The sequence below is a fragment of the Neopelma chrysocephalum genome, unplaced genomic scaffold (genome assembly GCF_003984885.1).
Source record: "Neopelma chrysocephalum unplaced genomic scaffold, ASM398488v2 Primary Assembly neopelma1_60, whole genome shotgun sequence".
Lineage (NCBI taxonomy): Eukaryota > Metazoa > Chordata > Aves > Passeriformes > Pipridae > Neopelma > Neopelma chrysocephalum.
The window spans coordinates 4,573,652-4,600,805 of record NW_020897715.1 but is presented as its reverse complement, the minus strand read 5'-3'; the positions used below and the strand labels follow the sequence as shown (position 1 = coordinate 4,600,805).

The following is a 27,154-nucleotide window of genomic DNA, read 5'->3' as shown; positions in this document are numbered from 1 at the left end:
ATGACTAAGTGCCATGAAAAAGGAGTATTCTGTATTTATTTGGACTCCAAGAAAGCTGGAGGCCTTTTTTCCCCCCTTTTACACAATAAGCAAACCTACAGCACTATTCTTTGCCTTAGATTCCTTTGTTCCATTCATTCTCCAGTCAAAATCTAAGGGTTACTGTACAAAAGAGGGGAAATGCCTGAAGTTTACTACTTCCAGCAGCTACAGTAGCTTATCTGCAGCCATGGATGCTTCTGTTTGGAGCACATCAGGGGTTAGTTTTTCAGTAAGTGTCCTTTTTGCCTGAGACAGGAGAAGCATCCAATAAACGCAAAGTTTTTTTTTTTAACTTAAATGCCTGGATGAGATTGGAACTACCTGTACTGTGTTCTGGGGCTGCACTTTTCTTTTTGTTGCCAGCCTTACTTATACATCAATGCCCTGACTCATAACTTCTTCAGTTTTGGTTCATATTTAGCCCAGGTCCAAATTAAAGGATGATGGAAGTTGGCTGGTAACCACAAACTGCTGTATGTTTATTTATGTCTGTCAGCCTTTTCAGGTGGGACTTTTTGCAAATAGTGAAGGAAATTCAAGCCTGGAGTCAGACTGCATCACTGGAGGGGTCTTCAGCTCTTCTGGAGCACATTCTTTCTGTGCTAGACTCTTTGAATGCATATGCTGAGGGAAAGGAAACAATCCTATGGCCTGCCTCAGACTCTGTATTTCTGTACAGATCCTTGTGCTCTGACTGTCGAGGAAGCTTCTAGCTCTGCTTTTCAGTATCTTCACATCAATGCAGTAAAACACTTGGAAATTAGAAAGCTTTGTTTTGCAGTAAGGAGATAGATGCTTGTGTGAATCAGGTAATATGTGCATGGACCTGAAATCCTGGGTTCATTTTTTCAGGAACTGCTGGAGTTCAGTCTCTTTGTGCCTCCTCTTTCTTTGTAAAATAGGGTTGTTGTTGACCTTACAGGAGTGCTTTTATAAAGCTAATTTACTGTTCTAGACAAGATTTGTAAAACCCAGTTAGGGACACCACCATCAACTTCCACAACTTAAAAAATTTGATTTTTAGTGTTTATCTTGGCCACGCAAACCTGCTACATAGGAGTAGATGGATAAATAATCAATTTGTCTTTTCAGATAGTGAAGAGTTAACAGGCACTGGAGGCACAATCTAGCCTTTGACCTCTGGTTTGTCCAGCCATGCTGTCCCTTCCAGCATGACATCTCCATTTTATTTGATTGCTTCAGTCAAACTTACTCAGATCCTGTCCCCAGGAGTGGAGACTGGTAGGGTGGAAAAGGACTAAATACCATCTACTTCTCCCTGTTTAGCCCCATGACAGCAGTAAATCTTCTTTCTGTCACCACTGTCACTTTTAGGCTCTGATTTTCTTGGCTGCATTTCCCAGCTTTGCCCTTCTAGCACTTTTTCTTTCACAGCTCCATATAATAGGATGCTGCACTCATACTAAAAAAAGCACCTAAGTTTTCCCTGTAGAAGGTTAACAGGGTGGGCACAGAAATTGGTGAGAGGTGTGATCTGGCTTTATCTTCATAAATTTAGATGGTACATCAGTATTTGCTGAGTTCAGCCTTACAGACAGAGAATGTTTCTTTTCCTTTTGTGCTGTTGGGTTTGTCTTTTTTTTCTCCTTCCCTATTAAATCATGGACATTTTTGTTGCGGGGTTTTTTCTGGAAATGATGGTTAACCAGCAACTATCAAATCTTTGTAAATGTTATTGCACTGCTAAATAGGAAAATTTTTGCCCCTCAATTCTATTTTTGCTTTTCTGTTTAAACTATTGTCACTTATCTCCAGTGTTTCAGTATGACATTTTAATGAATGGCCTGTTCCCTCAGCTTGGTTCACAAAAGCTGTTCTACCACTGATTTTATGTCATGTCAGCTTGAGACCAGAATAGGTGAGCTTAACCTCTGAGCACCTGTGTTACATTTTTAAATATGATGTATTCTTTGCTGGTCTGTGCCAGTTCTGATATCTCTACAGGGAATTGCTTCGTATTTGCTCTCACCAAGCAGAAAATTTTGGAAGAGGCAGAACTTTCTACTGCCCTGATTTGGAAGTCACATTAACATTACCAAAACAACAAAAAAAGAGGAGATCACTTGCCAATTACCATCATGGGCAAAACAGGATCAAATAGGGGAAAACTTATTCAATGGATTGCCAATTTAAATATAGAGTCAAAGGGTGAGAAACAGGACAAAAACTAAAACACCTTCCCCTTCCCTCCTCTCCTCCCTTAGGCTTTATCCCGAGCTCAACTTCACTCCTTCATCCTCAGCTACTCTGCCTCCCACTCTGAGTGGCCCGGGGGGATGGGCAATGGGGGTATGATCAGTCCGTAAAAGCTCATCTTCACTGCTCCTTCCTCCTCACGCTTTACCTTGCTCCAGTGTGTGCTGGGCTGTGTGTCAGTACCTCCTTGGTACAGTGCCGTAGGAGTTCTTCCCTCACTGACCATAGTTTTGCACAGAGGAAGTACAGTAAGGGTCATTTGAAGGCTACTGAAGAGAAATTGTTCTGAAACCCTCCAAGCAAGGTCCTTGGCTGGTGAGCCATCTGCATTAATATTTGTCATCTTCCACGTTCCCTCAAGCCAGCTGGGGATCTGGAACAACTTTTTTGTCCTCTGGAAAGAAAGAAGAAGCTGTTTTCTGTATTGTGAATATTGTCACACATGCATGGTGCTGATTGATTAAAAAGAGGTGAGGCTCTTTAGGAAGCTGGGAAAGAGATCACCTCTCTCCCTGCCTCCTGCTTTCCCTCACCTCGAGATGGCGTGTTCACTGAGGCTGAGCAGAAGCACAGTGCAAAATGCTGGTCAAAGGCAGTCAAAAACCCAGTCTGGTGTGGAAATCCAGCACAGCTGTAAGACTAGGAAAAGCAGTGTGTGTGATCATGACTTCTGTGTTGACACATTTAAACTCGTGCAGTTCAGACCTAACTGCTTGCTGGAAGTCTGAACTGTTTATGATTGATCAGGATTTACAATTTTGGTTTTGTAGAGTTTAATTCTGTAAGGAACTAAGTATGGTAAATGAAACAGCTCTCTGTGCAATTGGTAAATGAGGAAAAGGCAAAATTAAAACATGACTGTTCCTTTTGACAATTAAATAGGAACAAAGGAATGTCATGGTTTAAATCTGTGAGCTTTAAGCTAAGCTGCTCATTACTGGTGAAAACCTTTTTCTTTGAAATCTTCTGAACCCTGATTTTGAAGGGAGAAAAATAGGAAAAAATAACGTTGTTAAATTGCTGTTTTGAAATGGAAGGATTTAATATATCTGTTTCTCTGCATCCCAGAAGTTAAAGTTTACAACAGGGTCTCCAGACCACCCATAATCTGGTAATAGGTCTAGCACAACCTTCAGTCTCTAAACAGATGTTTATCTGAGAATTATCTGATTTGCTTGTGTTGGGAGGGTCATAATCCCCAAACCTATTAAAGAAATTAGAGGTTTGTAAAAACATTTTGAAATAGATGAAACACCTTTCAAGATAAGTTGCTGATAATGGAAAGCAAAAGCACAGTGGGACTGAAATGATACCATGGATACTTCTTTCTACTTTTTTGGCAGCTGTAATATTTATATCTTACTCTGATGACTGTATTATGCAGCACGTACTGACCAGTTATTCCAAAATAAATAACTTAGGTGTTAGAAATACAGACAGATTACTTTTTATTTTACTATTTTATATTTACTTTTCAAAATGACAGTTGCTTCTTAAAAATAATGGTGGTTTGTCCTTGACACAGTCCTGTTGGGAGCTTTGCTGTCTTTGGTGAGTGCAGAAGATGAAGGATATGAAAATCAAGTGATATCCTGATGTTTGAAATGAAGGTCTTATAAAACATGAAGGCATGTGTGTTACTTTATTCCACATGAGTTCTCTGATCAGAAAAAAAGAATTTGTAAATAACTTTCTTTGTAATAATCTATGTGGTAAAGGAGGGTAGAAATACAATGCGAAAAAAAGGGTTATTAAATAACTCCTAAGCAAAACCAAACTACAGAAACATTACAATAATTAAGTAGCTAGAAGATCACAAACTTCATTGCTCACAAGCTGCCAGGTTGTAAGAAAGGCAGAAGTACATTTTTATGGCAGGAAATACATCCATTAAATTCCACCATTAAGTCACATGCACCAGTTATTGTATTCTCTTGCTTTATGGGTTTTTTATTGACTTCACCTTCTATTCAGGGATATAGACAAGAGAGTACTATTAAAAACAGGCAGATAAAAATGCATTAGCCTGATTGATAAGTCATGTTTTTTGTTCAGGCATACGTGCATCGCTGAAGTGTGTCATAGTGAAACTGCAAAAAAGCCTCTCAGAGTGTAAGATGCCCATTACAAAAAGCCTGAAAATCAGAACTGTAAGATGGAACACCTTCATATTTTTCCATGTTTTCTCTAGTTTCTTCATTATACACCATAATGTTTTGCTCTCCTCCTGTTTTTGAAGTCTTAATTTTTTTTCTTGTTCCTGGTGGTGCATTGCTTCTGTGCAGTGATTGAAACTCCTCATGTACGAGAGCGTCTAATTTGCTAATTAATACAGCTGACTGAACTGCTTTTCTCATTCTCCATTGGCCTTTTTGCAGTCTGTGTCTGAATGTGTCTTCATCATGTGGCCATCCCGTGACGGGATCTCATTCTGTGATGGGAGTATGTGTGTGCCAGGTGATACAGCCATGGGTTTCTGGTGTGTTTCTCATACTTCTTGTGTCAGGTGTTTGGAATTGAAACATTCCCATCGCCCCCCCATTGCTGTCCTGTTCCTAAAGCATGCCTGTGCCAAACTTTCAGTCTGGTTGAAATGTTCACTATTCACATAAAGATTGAGAAGCAGCAGGGCCATTGCCTGAAAAGCGAGGCACAAGCTGAAGGGGGAGCACCACTGCTCATGAAATTCTGATCTGCTCTAGAGAAATCAGTGTACCTCATTAGCTTCATGTCAGGATTAGACCTTCTCAGCCATTATGTCATCTAGACTGTTGGTTCTTAAAACCTTATTAATTCTTAACTCTGTCCCAGCTCCTTCCATTTCAGCTCATGTCATGTACCAGACGCAGTACGTTCTGCTGCCTCTGCCAAGTCTCTGCCACTTATTTTTCTATTCCTGCTTTCCTCGTTCCCCTTAAGCAGCTCTGGAGTCCCTGTGCCACAAAGCATTTAAACATATGTTTGACTCTAAGTGGTGAAGTGTTTTGTTGAGTCAGGACCTTCGCATTCAGCTCAGCCTTTGAGTGCTAGTAGCCTTTGAAGTTTGAAAGGCACGAAGAGAGATCCTCAGCAGCTCAGGGAGGACCAATTAATTCTTTCTTTTATTAGCCGCTTTGGTTCTTCAATGTAGTTGCTCTCAGATTCCCATTTTTTACTTTCTTTACCTTATTGTACCATCTGCCTTTTTGCTTCACATCACTCCGTTCTTTCATTTACCAATTGTCTTCCCCAGAGTTGGAAAGCGTAATTCTACTTTGTACCTCAGAAAATTTACTGTACAGTCCAATTAGTTTAATTGAGCAGTTCAGGCTGGTTGGTCTGTGACATGCTTCTGATACCATCAGGAAGGTGACCAAGAACACCACTCCTATGCCATGAGACCTGTCCAAGGGTACTATCTCACCTCTGTTTGTCCTGATGGCACGAAAATGTCTGTGCTGGAGTAAATATTAGCTTAAGGCAAGAGTGTTCCTGTGTTTTGTATGGGAACAGCTGATGCATGCAGCTGCTTCAGGAAAAAAAAATTTTAGAGAAGTTTGGAATGGAGGCTGCTAATTAGATCCCTCTCCCCATCTCTGAGCCCAGAGCTTTCCGAGAGCTTTGGTGACTTAGCGCTGACTCAGAGAGACATGAGTCCTTTTGATGTATTTTTTTTTGAGCGTTTTTTTTCATACCTACTGCAGCTTAGCTCTGAATTCAGAACTTTTGCTTGCATTGCACTCCCAGGTCACTGCAACCAGGCTCCTGCTTTCACAGGCAGCCCATAAATGTGCCAAGCTCAACGTTCACATCTCTCCAGTAGCTCACGCCTGCTGCATCTACTGGAAAGCTGTTCCACAGCCTTATTCTTCTGATCACTGAGAATCTTTTCTCTTGCAGGCTTCCTCTGCAAGTGCGTTAATTCTAGTAATATATCTCTAAATTGACTCTAAATGAGCCATTTTGATATAAAATTGTGAAATAACTTTTTTCATCCCTTCTTAAGTGATGGCTTCCAGACTGGGGTTGTTTTGAGGAGCTACTGTATGGCAGAGTATACATCCTTGTATGTATCACAGTATTCCCATTCAGTGTATTAGTTAACCGTGCACACTAAAGTACATTTCTTAATTTAAAAGTGTAATTCTCCTTTAGGCACTGGGGTACGTGCTTTTCTTATGCCAAGGAGCAGAATTCAGTCTGTTTTCCTGGAGAAACATTTTTTTGTCCTGCTTGACCACGCTGTTTACTGACCTGTCTGCTCTTCCCAAGAGTTGCACATGTGTCTGAAGTGACTGTAATGGACTGTGATCCTTGGGGGGAAAAAAATGGACCCTGTGAGCATATATCTTAATGAAAAGTGTATTAATATGTGGTTTAGAGGTTGTGGATGCTTTTGAAGTTTTGAATATTTCGCAAGCCATATAACAGCACTCAGTCTCTTCCTTCGCGCTGTTGCAAAATGGTGTCAAGTTTAGATTAGTAGCAGGTCATGACATGACAGCAGTACTTAAAGCCTCAAGGGAAGCTTCGCAAAGTGTTGTGTTTACAGATTGTTCTGTCAAAGTACTTCAGATTGTCACTACATCTCTGGTTTTGCGGCCAGAGATATTTGCATGGATACGAGCCCTCCTGGTTTGTGGATGCCACTGTTGCTTCACGGAGCCACAGCGAATGCTGGAGCCCTGTTAAAGGGCATGGATTTACCAGAGCGTGCGGGGTGGCGAAGGACACCTGAAGGTTGGATGCACTTTGGTGTTCCCGGTTGTGTTTAACTACTGTCAAATGTGATAATCACAGCACGGGAGAGCCTTCTGCCAGGCTTCCTCGGGCTTCTGAGAGGAGGGAGCAGAGCATTTCATTTCGAATAGTCAAGCGAGCGTCAAAGCTGTTACCTGAGGCAAAACTGGAATGGAAGGATAACATTTTAATCGTCTGACAGGCAGTGGATTTAGGCTTTTATTCAGCAAAGCACATGAAGTCTGTTGGCTTCATTGGGAGTGCGATATTTAAACCTAAGCATATGCTTGGGTTTGTTTCGAGGTTTCCAAGCAAGGCCCTCAGGGAAGGCAGTTCTCACCTTCCCTGCCTGAGAGGGGAAAAGGCATTAGGCTCTGTGCCTAAAGAAATCAGGGCACTTTATTTGCTACATCTTATTAGCATAAAAAGCAAGGAAAAATAACACCAAAACTGTGAGGAAGGGACCAGGGCAAAGGGGTCTCTTCTGCACAGCTCTACCGGAGTAAGCAGTGTCCCATCTCCTGGGCAAGGGGAGGAAGGGACTGGGTCCCCCGTCCGCGTTCCCTCGCTGCTCGATGGGGTTTCTCTGTCCTCCCTCTGGGCCGTGCAGGCAGATGAGCAAGGATTTCATGCACTTGCAAGGGAAGTTATTGCTGATTCATCAGTAACTGGCTCTTCTCCAGCCCCCAATCATCTCCTGAGGTGGGAGAGGTCAAACCTAGCTCAACGGTACTTAATGTAGCGTGTGCATGTTTTTATCGTGTGGCGACTTCTGCATCCTCAGCATAGTTGCCTTCAGATAAAGCAGCTTTCATCGTTTTGTGGAACTTGTAAGAGCCACAGCATGTTTTTGTAACTACGATTTAATTTTCATGTTTTTTTAGTTTTCTGACTCATAGTCCTTTCCACCAGAAACATAAAATGATTCATATACTCAAGCACTTAACTCCTTTTACATTTGTAAATGGCACTTCATGCATGCTTAATGAGGGTATTCCAAGCCACTAAAACCATAATTTGCTTATGGTACATGATAAGGTTTGAATCCTGCGAAGACTTATGTAAATACTTTCAAGTTCATTGTAGGTTTTTGCAAATGGTGATTTAGAGCCAGAATGTCTGCTGGCTTAGCCTCAGTGGGTCTTTGTGGCCCACATAAGCTCTGACACAGCACCTGGGAAGAGAGAATGAGAAAGAAAGATGGAATTGGTGCTATAAATCTGACAGAAAGAAAAGAACGCCGAAGAGGCTCTTTTATTGCTTTCACGGGGTAAGATTTGAATATTAAAGTACATTAGAAAAAGGAGATGGAAAGAGAAGATGAAAAACATTTTTTTTCTTTCACTCTGCTTCAGAATTTCTAAAATTAAACTCACAGTGTCTTTATTATTTTTATTGGAAGATATAAGGGAAAAATCCCTTTGCTGGATAATTCAAAGCTCGGATAGATTTATTTAGTCTCAAAATATACAATAGTAGCTAGCACTGCACTTTAAAAATGCTATTGCACTGTTACTCAGGCAATGCACACATTTTATGATTTTCTTTTTTAAAATGGAATCAAATAATTTATGATGCTGGGTTTTTAATCTCTTAATCCAGGCTTTTTCTCCCAGATCATTCAAGAACCACTCCAGATTATTCAGTGTCACCCCCCCACACCTTTGCCATTTGTCTAACACATAGAATTCTAAAAGCAGTAAAATCTTCTAATTTGAGTTGAAATTTAATAAATCATAGATACATTTTGGAGGCACAGTTTATGTTCTGAGAATCAGATTTCTGAAAATGTCAAAAGGCATTTTTTTTCTGGTCCATAAAGTAGTGTTGTTTGTGGGCAGCTGTTCGTTTTCAGATGTTTTATTGCTTTGTCTTATTCTATGTTATTTTCACTTTGTTGTTGTGGAAAAGGATTTTTTGGTTACAATCTTCCTCTTCTTTCTTGCATCATATGGCAAAATTCTCTCCTTCATCCTCACTCAATCTCCAATAATTTAAAAAAAAAAGAGAAAAGTTAATAAGCTTCTGCTTCAGGCGTGATTTATAGCTCATTAATGTCAGTGAAAGAGAAGAGCTGAAGCAATGCTATTAGTTAGGAAAGGACCGTGAATTCCAGTTTCTGCAAAGCTTGACGCGTGTCACGTGTGGAAGAGGCTTGGCTTTTCACCATCAGAGCTGGTTTCTATTTGCAGATGTTGTCACCAGGAAATGGCACCAGCCCTGACTCTGCTTCGGGAAGTGGGTCCCAGTGCTCCCTCGCTCACCACACTGATGTCCACACAACATTCCATTAAAAGGAGCAGGAGCATTGCTGGTCTTTCCAGAAGATGCAAAGAGAGCTAAAGCCTCCAATTTGTTTATACCTTTTGATGCCTTTCCAGTGATGTTGTGGATAATTATGGTTTGCACTCCTGGCACTGCTGCATTCAGGTGTGTCCTGATCTCTCCCAGGACAATACTTATTTCAGAGAGAGGCAATTTAGGAAGAAACAGTGTGTTCCTGAAAAGAAGCTGCTCTGGATGATCTGAGGTACCATTCAGGTTTCAAATAGATTATGAGGATATATTCTAAGATGCCAGGGGAAGATCTGTGATCCCCCTTGAGGGAAAATGATGGGCTCCTGAAAAATGGGCTGAATGAGCAGGGAGCTTTTCAGGGATGAGCACCTCTATGATGCTCTTCTATTTCAGTTTGCACAAGAAAGAGCTGTAGGCAGTTTTGTAATATCTAGCCTGTGGCACTTTCTTGGTGGCTTGTCCCTCTGTGCTCTGTGGTCTTCATTCCTCTCACATTTGGCTTGGCTGTCTCTGTTGGGAGCTGATGGTGCACTTCTTTGCAATGTCTCACCATGTGTTTATTTAGGGGTTACATGGCATTTAGGTAGAATCTTTCAATATTAAAAATGTGTTTTAGCAATTTACATAAGCTACTAGATTGGCTTCAAGGCTACTTTTGTCTTCAGAGCTGACCACCAAGAAGGAAAAAAATGCTTCTGCTGGGCTCAGCTTTCCCATAATAGGGAAGGAGATCTTTGGCCAGCAATATGAAATTTTATATGAAGCACAAAATGAATGCCAAGTTTGGGGTTTTGCCTCCATTAAGAGTATTTTGAGACTGAATGCTTGAACCATGGCCTTCTTTGGTAGCCCCTGAAGGAATCCTAGAAAGTCCAGGGACACAGCCTATAAGAGCTGCATCTTAGAGTTATATTCAGTGGCATTTTGCTTCTCAAAGAGAACCCTGTTATGGAAAGGATTTAATTGGCAGGGGAAATAATATGTTTTTACCTCGATTCACTCAGTTGTTGCATTTTAGCCAGAGATGCATGGTCAGTTGAGTTTGGTATGAGTTAGTGCTGCCACCTGGAACAGGCACGGGAATTTTTTTCCAGCCTTGCCCCCCTGAGCCACCCAGTCCTGGTCTCTGCTGTGCCAGAACACAAGCTCATGCTGCAGTACTGGTGGTAGTGGCTGGGTGGCACACAAAAGGCTGTCAAGGAAACAGTGTTACGTGGAGAAAATTAAAGACAGTAAGAACCAGCCTTCACCATGCAAAACTTTGCAAGTGAAGTTGACTGAAACAGGTACAGCTGTGAGAAACAATGAAGACATATCTCCTGCTCGTTGGCACAGCAATAAAACTAAGGGAGGGCATGGAACATGTCCTGGAGCATGGCAGAGCTCTCCATTGGTTTCCATATCGAGATATAATTCTCTCTTTAGCCCATTGCCTTGGAAATCTTGAGGAACTGCTCTTTTTCATACAGCCATTGCAGTTCCTCCTTTTTTAAAATCAGTTAATCTGTGCATTACCTCCATCCTGCCTTGATGCTCTTCTGCCTCACAGAGCAAGAGTTAAGAGCCTTGTCTTTTGACCCTTTCCCTTTCAAGTGCCTGCACACTTGTTTCACTGACCAAAAATCTGGCACATCAAAATCACATAAAATGAGGCTGTCATTGGGATTTGTTACAAAGGTACAAAGCAGGCAGCAGATGTGCCAAAAGGTGCTGAACCATCACCCTTTTTGGCAACCATGACTTGACAGGCTTGGCTTCAGGCTGGGTAAAAATACAGTCTAGATATATGCCTGGGTAAAACTAGGCTGGATTGACTGTTGATAGCTCAGAGATTTCTGGATCTGACAAGTAAGATGTCCAGAAGTCACAATAGTAAGTCAGGCTCCTACAGCAAGAGCTTCCCTTAAGGGGAGCTGCAGGATTCACCTGCACTGAGCTCGTGGAATGTGCAAGCATTTGCAGAAGCTAGTATAAATAAAATCCCTGTCAGAAAGAGCATGTTAAGAATTACTAGAAATATAATGTTTCTGGATTCTTTTAAGTGTCTGCACTCAGTAACCCAGTTCCCAAAAGTGAGCTGTAACCAGGGCTTATTAACTTTGTGGTTGCCTTGGAAGCCCACCATCTCATCCTGACCCCTCTCATGCTTTGATGCTCAGAGGGCTGGAAGTTAGGCAGTAATTTCAGCCTCCCCCATTGCTGTTGATACAGAAAGTATTTTATATGCTAGGCTCAGGCAGCAATGCAAGACTGCTGGCATAAAAAAATAAATATCCCTACATTAAAGTAAAGGCTGTGTTAGGTACAGTTGTGCCATGTTTTTCTATTTAAGTAAACATCAGGTTGGGCCTTGAATTTCTGAGCACAGCAAGGAATGTTTTGGAAAGTGGAAATTGCATTATGGCTTCTGTTTCCTTTCCAGGGAAGCATGTGAAGCACATTACAGAGCGAGGGAAGGTCATGACTGCAGGGAACAGGATGTCTGAGAGGGAAAGGTGGGGCGAGAGGAGCTGCTGCAAAACAAGGACAGAGAAGCAGCAGGAGAGCATGAGGGTGAAAAGTGGTAACTGGAAACCTTGCAATACTTTAATCCGAATTCTTTCACATAAAAGGTCAAAAAAAGAACTTCCCCTGCATTGCTTATGTATTTCTGACTTTTTTTTTAATCTCTTGTTTTAATTCAAATCAGCATTGTTGGGTTGGGTTTTTTCAGATTCTGGCAATGTTCTGAAATTTTGGAACTGCCAGACAGATAGACTCAGGGTTTCAAAGCCAGCATCTGCATGTGTGCACATGTTGGTCTGATGAAAATGCTGGACAGGCTGGGACGGATCAAAATGTATTTGCTTAGCTGTGATCAATTAACACTGCTGTATATTAAGTGTTGTGCTTGCTATATTTCAGTGTGCTCCCCCCAGCTCTGTTTCATGCATCATTCCCTCTGTCCGTAAAACTGTTTCTGGACCAGGCCTGCACTGAGTCATAAACAGGGTGGAAGCGATGGCATCCCTCCCTCTAACCCCTCTGTCTAGGGGTGCAGGAGGATCTCAGGCAGGGGGAGCAGCTAGAGCAAGAGCTCACTTTCTATATGCTCCTTTTACTGTGGCAGCTACCATGGCCTTTCCAGGATTGCTTATTTGAAGCGCTTTTGCAGCACTGCTGGCCAAGCAGCACCTCTGGCTGGGGAGTGTTGGGGAGAGCAGCGTATGGTTTGGCATAGAGGAAGCAAGCATAAAATGTGTACGTATTTTTCAAAAGGCAAATTGTCTGAAAAGTCTGTCTGACGATAGCCCAAACCAGAACAAGCTGTAATTACATATCCTTTGGGTTCACAGTTAATATGATATTTCTCTCTGGTTTTGCAAGTGTGCCACAGTTACGCTTCAGTGGCTCGGCAGCCTTTTAACAAGCTGTAGAAGGTACCCTGTTGCTCAGGCCCTGGCAGTACTGAAAGGCAGCATATCCTTTAACCCTGTGCAAGATTATGTAGCTTAACAACATGGAGCAATCTCAGAGTGGTGACCTGTCCGCAGGGAGCTGGGAGAAGGGAGGCTTACCCACTACCTTTTCATTGTACAGCTGCTACTCAGGGTATTTTGGTGCTTGAGTTAATAGTCCTGCAAATGTAACAAGGTAAGAGGGAATGGCACGGAGGAATCTATTTGGAAGGAATGAGACATTTACAGCACACCTTAAATACAGGAAAATAAGGAGTGAAACAAGGGAAATACTGTCCAAGTACAGTCTGTACCCAGTTTTAACATAGGCAGACGGGATTTGTTTACGGAAGCAGACAATCATCACCTTCCTCCCTATGGTAAAAAGTGTATTTTAAAAAAGTACTAGTTGGAATTTTGTGTAAGTACACCTTGCAAAGTAGAACCTCAAAGACAAGCCTGGTCCGTTTGAGTTCCCACTCTGTAAACTAATCACTTGATTTAAAACGGGAGGCAGCAGCTCTCTTGACTACTTAACTGATTTCCAATTTGCGTGGCTTTACAGTCCACTCTACCCTGCTGTCTGTATTCCAGGGCTGTAAAACTGTGGTAAGAAGGCTGCTAGCTCAGCCCTGGGGTACCCAGCTGACTCAGCCACTCCTCCATCAGCTTTTGCTGTGAGGTTCTCCAAGGTACCCGAACTGTAAAGCCAAAATGCCCTGGATAGCAAAGCCAGTCTCTTACAGGATCACTCACTAGAGGGTTTTGTCCTTATGAAAATAAAGGGACAACTGTGGGGAGGGACCAACCCTCCAGAACAGGCCTGCCTGCTCTGGTGGAGGCAGGAGGAAATGGCACGTGACCCTGCTGCAGTTCTGCTGTCGGTCCAAGTAACCCAGGGTTTGCCAACCAAATCAAATAAATAGCCCAACATCGCCTCTCTCCAAATCACATCAAGTCTGATTAAGAGTCCAAGGAGTACTTTTTCCCAAACATGAATGGCTGGATCGGAATATCAAAGATCATCGATTTTTTTTGTGTTTTATTTTATCTCAGAGAATGAGTTTAAAAAAATCCCTTATCAGCTTCTTTTTGAATGCCTGAAAGGGGAAAAAAAAATAAAGGGCATTTATTAATATTAGCAGTAGTATTCCAAAGTGCATTGCATGCATTGTTATTAATATTATCCTAGAGATGCAGTGCCAGCAAATCATAGATACAGAGTTGGCAATAAATTAATTGGAGAACTAATAAAGTACTGGAAATTAGGAAAGATGATGAGATGGAAGAGATCAGCTGAGCAAAGAGAAGACTGAGAATGGCGTGTCTTCGTTGCAGTTATATGGTAATGAATATAGCGAAGGCAGAGTGGGAATACTGATCCTCATATGCTTCTCACAACTTGCCATGCTCGATCAGATTGCTGTAAAATTGCTAACGTGAGCAATTACAGGATGAAAAGTCCTTTATGCCAAAATAAATGCAGAGCACTGCCCCCTCTGCAATGATAGTTTCTAAATTGATACAATATTATAGAGTGAGCTGAGCTTTGGCAAAACTAGTGGCTCAAGCTCACCTGTGCTAGTTTGAGCCTGTGTCCTCCAGTAGAGGATATGAGTCCAGGCACTGTGTCAGAAAATCCAGGGCCTGTAAATACTACATAATGCATCCAGGGGAAAATAACCCAAACTCCCACATGACTTGGTGGGCTCTGGGCAGACATTACCTCCCAGAAATGAGACTTGGTACTGTGGTAAATAGTACCATAAAACCTTAGTTTCCCACTGTTTGATAGCCAAGGGAAAAATAAATCTAATATTGTGGATTATTTAGGAAGGAAATAGTGAAGAATACAACAAATGTTACTGTGCAGCTCTGCAGCTCTCAGAAAACAACAGAAGAGGTTGAGAAAAAGCGCAAGGAGGGGTGGCAGGGGTGATCAAGGCATGAAGAGGTCCCTCTGTAGGCAGAACAGCCAAGAGATACTGGGCTCCTGCAGGACATGGAAGAGTTGGCTGCCGGGGGGGGATGCTAAAGGTCTGTAAAACCATGGACTATTCAGAAGGAAGGGTTTGCTGGTGGGTGACGAGCTGGAGGCTGGGAGCTTCACGTGAAACTATTGGGCATTCAGTTCAGAATAGTCCAGAGGGGACAGTTTGTCAGATACACAGTAGTTTTAGACAGACAGAGGGCATGTTTATATTAGATATTAGGAAGAAGTTCTTTACTCAGGGGGTGGTGAAGCACTGGCACAGTATGCCCACAGAAGCTGTGGATGCCCCATGCCTGAACATGTTCAAGGCCAGGTTGGACAAGGCTTGGAGCAACCTGGTCTGCTGTAAGGTGTCCCTGCCCACAGCAGGGCGTTTGGAACGCGATGATCTTTAAGGTCCCTTCCAGCCCTAAGTTGGGGAACTCTTTGCCGTGTGAGGCTGTGGATGCTAAAATTTGCATGAGTTTAGGATGAGGCTGGACAGATTTGCAGAGAAGAAATCCAGTAAGTTAAAAATGAAACCAACCTGTCTGTGTCAGAAAGTTGCTGAGGAAGCAACTCTTTGGAGAAGGCCGGGAGAGAATATTTTCTCTCTTTTTTAAGCTTCATGCCATACCACGTGTGAAGTTAGGGCAGAACCCAAGGAGCAGAAGTGGAGGCCGATGGACTACAAAGTCCCTGCCATACAACAGTGCAGGCCATGTACAGCTGGTTCCCAGATTTGGGCAATGCATTTAAAAATTGACTCCTATTCAGCAATCATGCTTCCTTCAGGAAACGCTAATCTATTGAGCCGTAAGATTTTTAGGCCTCCAAGACCCGCTGTCCCCAAAGTGGAGATGACTGCAGAGACAGTATTTGTCTTGAGCAAGTCCAACATCCACTTTACTTGTCTAACTTCCAAAGGAGTAGTATTCTAGAGGGGGAAGGGACACTAAATGAACTCCATTCTCACAAATAAGGACCTGAAGGAGCAGGACTGCTCTTCAATCTCTCTCCTCCAGTCATCTCAACCCTTGCCATCGCAGGCTGGAGCAACCTCTGGTGATGTCTCTGGTACTTGTAAAACACCCAAGTTACTGACTCCAAGAGCAGTGAGAGCCCAGCCTGGCTCCAGTAGTGCCAAGGCCTGGATGCCACCCAGCAAAAGGTCTGGGCCGCTGCACAGGGTTCCACTGGGCCAGAAATGTTAAGCCGGGAATGAGATTTAGAGTCTTTACAATGAAATGTTGCTGAAAACAGGTAGAAAGCATTTTCTTTAAATATCTGATTTTTATCTCAACAATGTCTCCTGACATTCCCACAGCTTTAAAATTAGTTTTCCCCCTCTCCATCTTTACTTTTCCATGCACTGTGTTCTGTGGCAATCCTCTTCACTGGCTTTGCTTCTGTGAAGGTCTTCGCATAATGTTTTCCTTCAAATTGTTCAATTTCAAAGTTTTCCCTTTTTTTCAAACTTGCTGTTCTCTATGACTCTGTTGTGTGGGTTTTAGGTCTTCTTTTGCTTTCCAGTGTCCTTTTTCTCTTAGGCACTTTCCCTTGAACAGCTGTACAGTAACGTTAGCACAAAAACCCACTGTATCCCTTTGTGTCTCTATACAGAAGTCTAAAATATCAGGGAGAGAAAGAGGGATAAAGCAAACAGGTTTTAATATAAAATAAGGGATATTTACTTATAGGATATTTATTTTCAAAAATCCCATAACTGGGCAAAGAGAAACCTCACCATTTCATAATAAATACACACTTATTTTTCTTCATACATTCTAAGCATACCACAGGCTTTCCACAAAAAGAAGAACATTTATTTCTGTGCTGTATGCCCAGGACAGCTACTGCATGACCATTGTCCTGCCAGGATTTGGTGCCGAGAAGGTGCAGCCTGATGTGTGGAGTCAGACTGCTCCTGGTTTCGCTGGAGGCCATTGTGAGGGGCTGCAGGTCTCTGAATCAGGGTGGGTTTACATTTTGACTCATTGTCAGAGACTGGCATAGTGTTATATATGTGTTCTGTTATATACATATGCGAGAGTACATCTCCCTAAGTCCTCTCAAACAGGTCCTTTTCAAGTCAAACCCTTGATTCCTGGAACAGTTTCATGTGCGTGGCACTGGGTCTGATCTGAAGCCCACAGGACCCATGAGCACCTCTATCCTGGTACTCAGTCAGGCTGTAACTGGATTTTAAAAGTGACCTATATCTTTTGCTCTGTCTCTCAGGCTCTCTTTGCGTAACCATCCATAGGTGGTCTAAATTTACCACTGCAGTGTGAAAACCTGAATCCACAGGCAGAAGTGGGTCTGCCTATTTAAACCGCTTTTTGTCCTGATTTCAGAACTGTGAGCAAGACTTGCACTTGCCAGTTTTGTCAGCAAAGTTCAGCTGGTGAATATTTTCTTTGGTGACCATTTTTGTTTCTGGTTCATGGCTATGCCAGCAGGAGCTATGGTGGGGACCAGCAAAAGAATACCTTAGAATTCCTTGTTTTACTTACTGACCTGGATTTGCTAGGCTGGCAGAAGTAGCTTTTGCTTTTCAGTATAGTTCTGTTCAGGCTGAGGGGCCTTCAGATGCAGACAGATGCAGAGGGACTTTCTACAGCTGTCTTGCCCATGAAGAGTGCAGCACATCTCTCAGGGCAGATGTCATGTGGCATCTGGCTGACCACTTCTGGAGCAAACAGGATACCTTTGCTTTTGGAGACAGCTGACACAAACGGTTTAAAACTGTGTTTAAAATGGGCTTTGTTAATCCAGAAATCTTAATCTAGCACTGGGAAGGTAACATGTGCTGCGTGTTACCCACTTCTGTGAGTTTTTATGATGGAGGTTGAGTTTTCCTCAGGGTACAGCTGATTGAAAGTGCAAGAAACTGTTGTTTTCTGGGATTTGAGAAGATCAGCCAGGCAGAGTGTCCCAGGGATGCAGGAGCATGCCCAGGATGCATGGGCAGCAGTGGACCATGAACAGAACAGAAGTGCAATTCAGGACAGGAGGCCAGTGGTCAGCAGTGGCTGGTTCTGCTGCTGGGAATCCACCTGGGAGAGGGATTATTTCAGTGTAAGCGAGATCCCTGCAACTCTGGGATGCAGAGCTCACATAATTCATCCACTAAGGGGGTGGAGCAAAAGCAGTAGCTAATCACTGCTGTTTATAATAGAGATGCTGTGATTTTTTAATTGTGGTATTATTAGAAAACCTTCTGGAATGGAGAGAGTATTGTCTTAAAATGTCTCCTGAATCAAACTGTTGTCTCATATGGCAGTTTCTCTCAAGGTAGTGATAATGTTCCCAGAGAGAGCAGGATGGGAAAACTGGAAGTCTCTTGGTCACATCTTCCAAGAGCATCATACTTCCTTTTTGTTAGATGCAAGCAATTGTAGATGTGCTCCTCAGTTACTCATGGTGGTTAATACCAAAGCACTTTAGCACATCAGTGTTTTGAGCTACTGGTTTTATGGCCAGGTGTTTGCTGTCATGATTAAGCTTTTGTAAAATAGGTCTTTATATATTCTACAAAATATTAACCGGTTTGCTCTCCCTGCACACTCTTCATTCATTGCTTTGTAACAGCAGAGAACAATTTAGCTCCCTGGAAGTGTATTTCAATAAGACAGCAAGTAGTCTGTGTTTACTTATGCTGTACAATTCAGTGATTGTACTGCAAATCTTGGCCAAGTTCCTGAATATTTGGGGCCTAAAAACAAACTCTTAAATTCATATTTAGGCTCCTACACAAAAGGTCTTGTTTTTCAGCTATTGAGTCCGTCCTGACTCTTGCTGAGTGTTTGGAAGCCAACGGGCTATCAGCATTTTGAAAATTGGGCCTGCTGTGTGTTTCCATGCCTGTATGGGGGAGCTAAGCTATGGTTTAGACTCCTTTTAATGTTTTTAGTATTGCAGAGCCTGTTTTATTCTATAGATTGCAATAATTCCTACTGGAGCTTATTCACATTCACAAACTATCAGTTTGGATTGATTAAATATCCAGTGAAAAGGTTGCCAGCAAGGTTGCTATTGGAAAACTTTGCTGGGAGATGAAGAGATGCACAGAGTAGGAATATTTCTGGCAAGTCACTGGGCTTTTTTCATAAAAGGGTAGGCTGTAAATACCATCTTTCATGTAACATATGGTTCACTGCCTGTGGCTGACAACAAACCTGAGTGAAGTAGGGTTCATCAGAAAGGCTGATTTTGCCCTCAGTATTCCTGGGAGCTCTTCAGTACCTCTTGGTGAGGTTTTTCTCCAATGTGTCAGTGCACTAAGGCTTTCTTTCCTTTCTCTAAGTTATAATTTCAAGGAAAGTCTGATTCATTACTTCAGGGGCTGAGCTAAATTTCCTTTGGACCATTTTAAAAGAAATCATATAAGCCTCAAATATTTGTACTGGCTGCAGTGGCAGATGTGTGAAAGAGTGGGCATTTGCTTTGCTTCATGCCACTCATCCTGGAGAAGAGGAGGCTCTCCTTAATCTGTGGGCTTAGAAGCACAACAGAAGGACTTTTTGACCTAAGATGAAACAATGACAGTATTCCTGTGGAAGCACAGCATGCACATGGATGCTTCTGGAATATATTACTGGGGATAACTTGCGCTTTCTTTTCAAAAGAATATCATACCAATGCCTTAGAGGGAAAAAAAGTCTTGTGTGATGAGGGGAAAGGGAAGGAATTATTCTTGATAGTATTTAGAAGTAGTTGAATTCAAATGGCCCTGGAATGGGAGGATTTAATATATGGTAAATCAGCAGAGTGATCTGGCACAATTGCAAAGGCAACTTCGGAAGTGTTTCTCATTTTGGTCTCTGAGATCATTCACCATTGCTATTCACATGCCCTGATGGATCAAAATTTGCAACATTTTCAGTTGTCAGTATACATTTATTTTCTTAAATATGGGCTGTTCCTGAGAAAAAAAATTTGTTTTGTAAACGTTATTTGGCTGAGACTGACTGCATGTTTCCATTCCTCTTCCAGAGGCACAGCAATAGCTGGAATTGTTTTTGGCATAGTGTTTATAATGGGAGTGATAGCTGGGATTGCCATCTGTATCTGCATGTGCATGAAGAGCAACCGTGGGACTCGAGTAGGGGTCATCCGGACCACGCACATCAACACCATCAGCACGTACCCAGGTAAGAGGGCAATGTGACAGCCCTGCAAGAGTGCCTGTGGTCACGGCAGGAGTGTTGTCTTTGGGTGCTTACAGCTCCACACTAAGCGAGGGAGGTGACTACAGCAGGAGGCTCTTCTCTGTCCGGAGGGGGACGGCACAGCTCCCTGCTGAGAAACGCAGGACGGCTCCATGTGCACAGTGTCTGTCAGTGCATCACTCTGCCCGAGCTGATTTATTCAACTGCTCAGTGGGCTAATGAGGTCTGGCCAGGTGCCACACTCACACAGCTGTGTGCCTTGCGGTGCCTGCAGGAGCGTGTTGAGTCCTCGCTCAGGGCAGTGCTGCACTGTGCAGGACAGACCTCCCTGAGCCAGAGGCTCTCTGGCAACAGATCAGTTGTTCTTCTTTTGTGATCTGGTTCTTGTATTTATTCTTGTTCATGTGTAGCCAGCTCCTTTCCATTGTCCAATATAAAGGGGGCCCGGCACACCACAGAGAGGGGAAAACCTGGACAATAAGGTCTGTGGGTCAGAGTGCAAAGGCTTAAAGCGATGATGTGGGGTCTCATGCAACCTGACCTGGCTGGTACTTGGCCAGAGCTCATGAGCCGTGCTGGGTGCTGCAGGATCCCCCATGACTTCTGCAAAGGCACACGGGCGTCTCTGCAGGGTGTTCTGTGCTGTGTGTCCCAGGAGGGACTGCTGGCTGGGATGCAGGGCTGGATCCAAGTAGCTCTCTGTATCTGCCTGGCACCATGCCTAAACTGAACTGATAGGAATTTGGAGAGTGGTCATAGATCTCAGAATGGCTTGGGTTGGAATGGACTTTAGAGATCTTCTGGTTCCAACCCCCTGCCACAGGCAGGGACATGGTACAGAGGTGCCTTGGTCAAAGTTGGCTGAGTATTGGAGTTCTCAGTTCAGTCTTCTCTGTGGGTTCACACTGTTTTGATGGGATGGCACAGGCAGCAGCAGGCGAGGCGCAGAGCCTAAGCCAGGTCTGGCACTGAGCTGATAAGCTGTCACAGGCTCTGGGGCACCCCAGAGGACAGCAGGGACCCCTCGTGGGTCTGATGCAGTGCAGTTCTGTCTGTAATGAGTGCGAGCTGGTACATCAGGCTGTATCTGAGCCAGCTCTGATGCAGAGCCACCCACTGCACCACACTTGTCAACTCACACCAGTCTGGAACTGGGGAACAGGAGCACCAAAAGAGGTGGCACTGAGCCAGCTGGGGTCTGCAAGGCTCATTTGTCTGGACTCCCCACCTAGCACATGAAAGTGACTGCATTGTTGAAGAGCAAAGCAGACCCTGGAAGCAGTATAATGATGTTTATGCAATTCAGTGACATTGTTAATTATAAATCCAGAAGCGATTGCCTTGGGATAACTCTGAGAGTTCACAGTAATAAAATGCAAAGGTGTTTCACGCATGAAGTCCCCTCATCCCACTCTTAGAGATTCCCTGCCTTTATATTCCCTCCTGTTGCAAAGGTTGCAGCAAACCCCAAGTGTATTATGTATACTTATAGGCAAGCTATGCAATATTTATTATGTATTCCTTTATCACACTTACCAGTCTTAGTGTCTGTTTTCTCCCTCATGCTCTTACTTTCCAGTTGAACTGAAAACCTCTATAATCATCTTTGTAATTGCAACATTGTTTTGCATAGAGACATGTGAAATGACAGAAAACAGCAATATTCTCAACCATGTATTGCTGAAGACCTACTTCAGAAACTCATAGTCGCTGCAAGCTGTAAAAACAAGAGCAAACTGAAAACTCCAGGGTTCTAGCCTTTTCCTCCCCAAGTCTGCTCCTGCAATGACTCACCCTTATCTCTCCACCTCCAGGCAGTTTGACTCCACACGCTCCCAGTTTCTGGTGCAAACATTAGTTCGAGCAGTTCTTCCTCTCAGCAGCAGCAGCAGATTTTAGAGAATGGGGAAGCTCTGAAATGATTTTTGTGTTCCCCGCTGTCATGAACACTTTTGGAATAATGACTGATCTGGCTTTGGCTGAAGGGCTTGTGACCAACCCTCCCTCTGTTTTGGCCTCAGCCACAGCAACAGCCCAGTTTTGTGAGAGCAGGGCGTGCTTTCCATGGCACACTGGGATTTGAGTCTCTTCCCCCCATCACAAACATCCTGAGTTTCTGTTTTCTCTCTATGCAAGTGCTACTTCACTGCCGGTCTGCCTGACACATCTAGGGAGGGAACAGGAAAGCATCCATGGTGACATAAATGGAGACATGAGCAGACTTAGGACCTTAACAGTGACATGGTCACATGAGAGACTACTCTAATGGGATGTTGACACGGGAGCCTGCTGTTTCTACCATGCTGTCATTCTGCAGCATTTACTGTCTTTTGTCACTGAATGGATCTGTCTTCTCTAAGGTGAATAGAAGTAGTTGAGAAAATGTTTTCAGCTGCTTGTGAATATTTTTGTTGTCTCCTAAACGCCTGACCCAGTTTACAAATGCTGGGCTCTCCTCAGATGTCTCCATGGGTATGAACGAGGGGAAAGCTTTGTTCTTCCTCAGCCCAAGCCATGGTGGGATGTACGGTATTTGCCCTGGGGGGTGAGATGCTGCTGTGCTTGCCGTGGTGTGGAATGTCACACATCTCCTGGGGATCCAGAGGGTGTTTAAGAGGTCTGTGGAAATCAAGAGCCCTGGCTGCCCTGTCATTTTGGGACAGCGTAAATTCCATGTTGCTGCTGAAGGAGGTGGAAGGGAGTGGATCTGGTAAACACCCAGCCTTCTTCCCATGGTGACATCTGCTGCACAGACATTCAAACACTGCTACCAGCATAGCGTGTTGGTGGCACATGGCTAAGAAGGGAAGGAAAGGGCAAAAAGCAAAGACTCACATTGATGTGAAGTGACTGTATAAGGGCAGCCTGAAAAACAACTGAGTGCATTGCCAGGAGATTTTGTATCAGTTGTGTGGAAATCTGGATGTCAACAAGGAAATACTTGAGGCCTGCATCTGAAAAACAGATTTTTAACTATGTCTTTTTTTTCTCCCATTTCAGTGGCTCCACCACCATACAGTTATGAATTCGAAATGGAGTACCCAGCTGACCTACCTCCACCTTATACTCCAACCCCACAGACTTCAATACAGTATCCCCCACCCCCTCCATACCCTGGATATTCAGGGAAATAATTATATGTCTTCACATGGATATTGAGTGCCTATTGCAACAGCCAGCACTGTTGGGACAGTGTTACCGGCTCAGGGACAAGTAGGGTGGGGTGTGCATCAACACATATGGCCCAGCATTGGAATAAACTGGAAAGGTTGCCATAGCTCAGGATGAAGAAGAATCCTGTCCATTATGGACCGTCATGTTTCGTGATTAAACAATACATGACCAAAGAAACAGTTCCTGTAAGTTGGTGTCTGCTGAGTGGTGCTCAGCATCAGTCTTATCTTCAGCTGCAGCACGTGGGAGTGGGGCTTTCCCTGTGTGGGAACGTGCAAGTGGTGCAAATGGTTCAGCAAGCTGTTTCAAAACCACAAGAGCCAGCTGCTGGGGCTTATTTCGGGGCAAAAACTCCAACTATTGTCTTGAAGTAACCACTATGCCTTTCTTGAAACAACGGGAATAAGGAAGAACAAGGAATACTGAAGCTGTTTTCATTTTCCACTTCCAGCTGATAATAGCCAATGATCACTGTGCTTATTGGTCTGATAAGCATGTTCCAAAGAGAAGTGCTGTTGGAGTTATGCAGTAACTAAAAAAAGAGGGGTATTATTTTTGGCCAAGTGCAGGTTGTTTAAATTGCCAGCAGTTTGAGACTAGTTTGTAAACTAAAGTGTTAACATAAAGAGCATTTTTGTATGTGAAATACACTAATTTATAGCTGATTTACTTTTGCCTGGACTTAATTGGAAATATCCTACAGTGCCTTTTTTATCAGCAAATGATACTTGGATTTTATTATAAAAATACTGAATTGGCAAAACTCACAAGCGATAGAAGAAATGCAAACCAAATATTAAAACATCTCAGGTTTGTCTTCAGTTGGATTGCATAAAGGCTTTTTTTTTTAAAAATCATACTGTTTACCTGTAGTAAGGATATTCAGCCTGACCAAAGAGATGAGCACAGAGACTGTGAGGATCATGTTACTTTTGAATGTTGTGTTAGGCATTTTAAAAATCTAGGTCACTAAGTAATACTTTTTGCATTTGTCATGCATATTGTTCAAAATTACTTATTCTTTGCTATATACGGTCCAGACCTTTATGATTTAAAATGTTCCGTGTCCTTAGGAGGCTAACTATAATTCAGCAGCAGCTGTTTGACTTCAGAAAAGAATATTCTATTACCTAAAGCATCATACTTTAGTGGTAAGACTGTTATTTTTCTCAGATTTATATGCAAACTACAAACACAGTGATTCTCTTCAGCGGTGTAAAAGTGCTGAATGCCCTTAGTTTGAATTGAGTGTCTGGGCAGTTTAAGAATGCTACAGCCAAAAATATGGCACCTAGAGTTCAGGACAGCTGTGACATCAGAGGTCCATCTCAGAGGGAGAGACTGAAAGTTACTGCTGATTCCCGGAGATCAGAATGCATTTAAATATTTTCCATTGTAGCCCTCATCTTATTTTCAGGTGTATCCACATAGTAATGAATAAAAAAGCAGCTTGCAAGACATGGTACCATATCTCAGTGGAGTCAACTGACAACCTCTCATTACCCCCCAGGTCTGATACTTTTGGCATTCAGTCCTCGTTCAGGGAAGAACTCAAGCAACATTTAACTTTGAGCATAAAAGTTATTCAAAGGAATTCTCAAAACAAGACCTTACTGACTGTTCTTGCTCAGGTTTTGCAGTTGTATCTGTCCTTTGCAGGCTGACTAAACTTATCCCCTCGAAACCCCACTTAAAAGCACAGATGGCCTCAGTCCTCATCAGTACAAGTTCAGAAGATCTGTCTTGTGGCCCTTGGCCAAGCTGAGCCTTGGGTCATCAGCCCATTAGCTACCAAGGCATTTGTGACCCAGTCAGAGGAAAACTGAGCTGCATCCCAGGTTTATGGTTGCTGCTGGTTAACGAGACTTAAATTCTCATTTCTGTTTTGCTGTTCAGAGGTGACAAGTCCTGAACTGGCTTATCCTTACAATTACTTCTGCTCTGTGCTGTCTTCTGTGACATTTCAGCTGTTGCCCTGACCTCTCAAGAGATCCTGGTTGAAATCCTCCCGTGAAGGGGGCAACCTTTTGCGTGCGGTATTTTGGCAGTCCCTACTCAAAACCGTCTGCTGCTATTGATGTGCCTGCCAACATCGTGACCAGCCTGAAGAACAGAATAAACATAGGTTTCCCTGCAGAAAACCCAGTTCCTACTGCACCATTTTATGCTAGTACCTCAGCACTTTCTAGTTGATCATACTGGATGATATTTTGATCCCAAAAAGTTACCTGTAGATAATGAGTATTGTCATTTTCTCATTCCTGTATTTTATTTCTTTGTGCGGAACATGGAGACACACAAATCAATGAGCAGTTTGTATTTGTTGAATCCATTCTTCTGAAGAATACAGAGAAAGAAAACTATCCTATGGATCATAAATCTTCCCTGAGAGAAAGAATTTCTCCAGCCGTGACATTTGTCAGAACAAGTTATGAAACAGATTTCTTACATAAAAAGGAATTTCTGGAAAATTACTAAAAGTCTTTGATCACAGAGTCCCCTATTTCTCAGCCTTGGGATTATGTATTGCCTCTGATGATGTTGCATAAAGGTCATAGTGACCAAAGTACCTACAATGTTTACATGACTTATTCCAGGGAAAATTATGGAAATGGGAAGTTGAGAATTTTGTACTGAGTGAGAGCTATTTGTTTGCTTTGAAAACAGCAGTGGGAATGTTGATTTTTGTATGTTAATTAATGTTCTGCAGATCCACATAATACTGGGACATACCAGACATTGATTTTAATCTCAGAGGACACCACGTCTTGTCCTAGCTAAGGGCATAAAACATAGGTGTTGCCATTTCAGCAAACCCGGTAGAACAGAGTAGCTTAATTTCAGAAAGAGGTGATGATTGCAGTGAAAATAAGTTAAACTGAGAGAAATGGAGAGGAGGAGGGAGTCTGAGAGATTTACAAAAGTAAAGGAATAGAACAAAGAAGTTGCTGCTAAACAAATGGAAGCACTTGCCAATAGTGAAGTTATATTAGTTAAGTTTAGTTGAAAAAATTGAAGTGTTCCAGTACCTAAAGGGGGCTACTAGAAGGCAGGAGTGGGGCTTTCTACAAAAGCACGTAGGGAACAAGTGGGAATGTTTTCAGAGGGTAGAATTAGATTGGGTATTAGGAAGAAATTCCTCACTGTGAGGGTGGTAAAACACTGGAACAGGTTGCCTGGAGAAGCTGTAACTACCCCATCCCTGGAAGTGTTCAAGGCCACTTTGAATGGGGCTTGGAGCAACCTGGTCTAGTGGGAGGTGTCCCTGCCCATGGCAGGGGAATGGAATGAGGTGAGCTTTAAGGTCCCTTCCAACCCAAACCACTCTATGGTGCTATGATTCTTTGTGTGGAAACATGTAATTTCTTCAACACCTCTGTATTCAAAGTTCCTGCAGCGCAGATATTGCCAGCCAGTGGTCACTTATTCTGTCTGACAGGAATAGCTTGTGGATCAGTGCATTAGTACAAAGAGTTTTTACTCAGTCACACAGACTTTTTTCATCTCATTGCCCTACATCATATTGTAAAGAAAAAAAAAACACAAACCTGAACATGTAATCTATGGCCGAGAAAGGCCAAAGGATCTTCTGCTTTTCTCCCTTTGCAGCAGACATTATCACTAATTGGTTGGTCAGTGTAGCATTGCCCTGGATGTTCATGGACTTGAACCAAATGCTGCTGGTCTTATGGTGTCAGGCTGCTCTGCCTTTGGTTCACATTTTCCAGTCTGCACAGGGGAAGCCGAGAGGGAAGGTCTCCGTGTGAGGAGTACAGGGCCTGGTCCCGTGAGCCTTTCTCCTTGGTTTCGTAGTTTAGCACATTAGATGGCTGCCTGGTTGCACAATTGCTGTTAGGGATTGGAAGCAGCAGGAATTGCAGGTGCTTACAAGGGCACATATGCTCTGCTGCCAGTCCTCTTTTGTGGGAAAAAAAAAAATCTGTGTGATGTCTTAGTCATGTATTGGGGATATTTCAAGCCATGATTCATTTCACAAACTTGATTTAATCTGGCATTTCTTTAACTTTTTTTTTTTCCCCCAGAAAGAGCTACTTTGAAACCAGCTCACTCTCTGACAGCCTACTGTTTCTAGGGTATATACCAAACAGCAGGAGACATCT

General features: G+C 43.0%; 1 protein-coding gene across 1 annotated transcript in view; it reads left to right on the top strand.

The window, feature by feature from the left end:
• CYYR1 (cysteine and tyrosine rich 1) overlaps nt 1-26,170 on the top strand; it is a 53,763-nt gene extending 27,593 nt beyond the window's left edge. Inside the window, exons 3-5 of the mRNA XM_027681574.1 lie at nt 11,699-11,888; nt 19,684-19,841; nt 22,860-26,170. Coding sequence (XP_027537375.1) covers nt 11,699-11,888; nt 19,684-19,841; nt 22,860-22,993 — 482 coding nt within the window. The 3' untranslated portion in view covers nt 22,994-26,170. The remainder of the gene's footprint in view (nt 1-11,698; nt 11,889-19,683; nt 19,842-22,859) is intronic.
• The last annotated feature ends 984 nt before the right edge of the window (nt 26,171-27,154 follow it).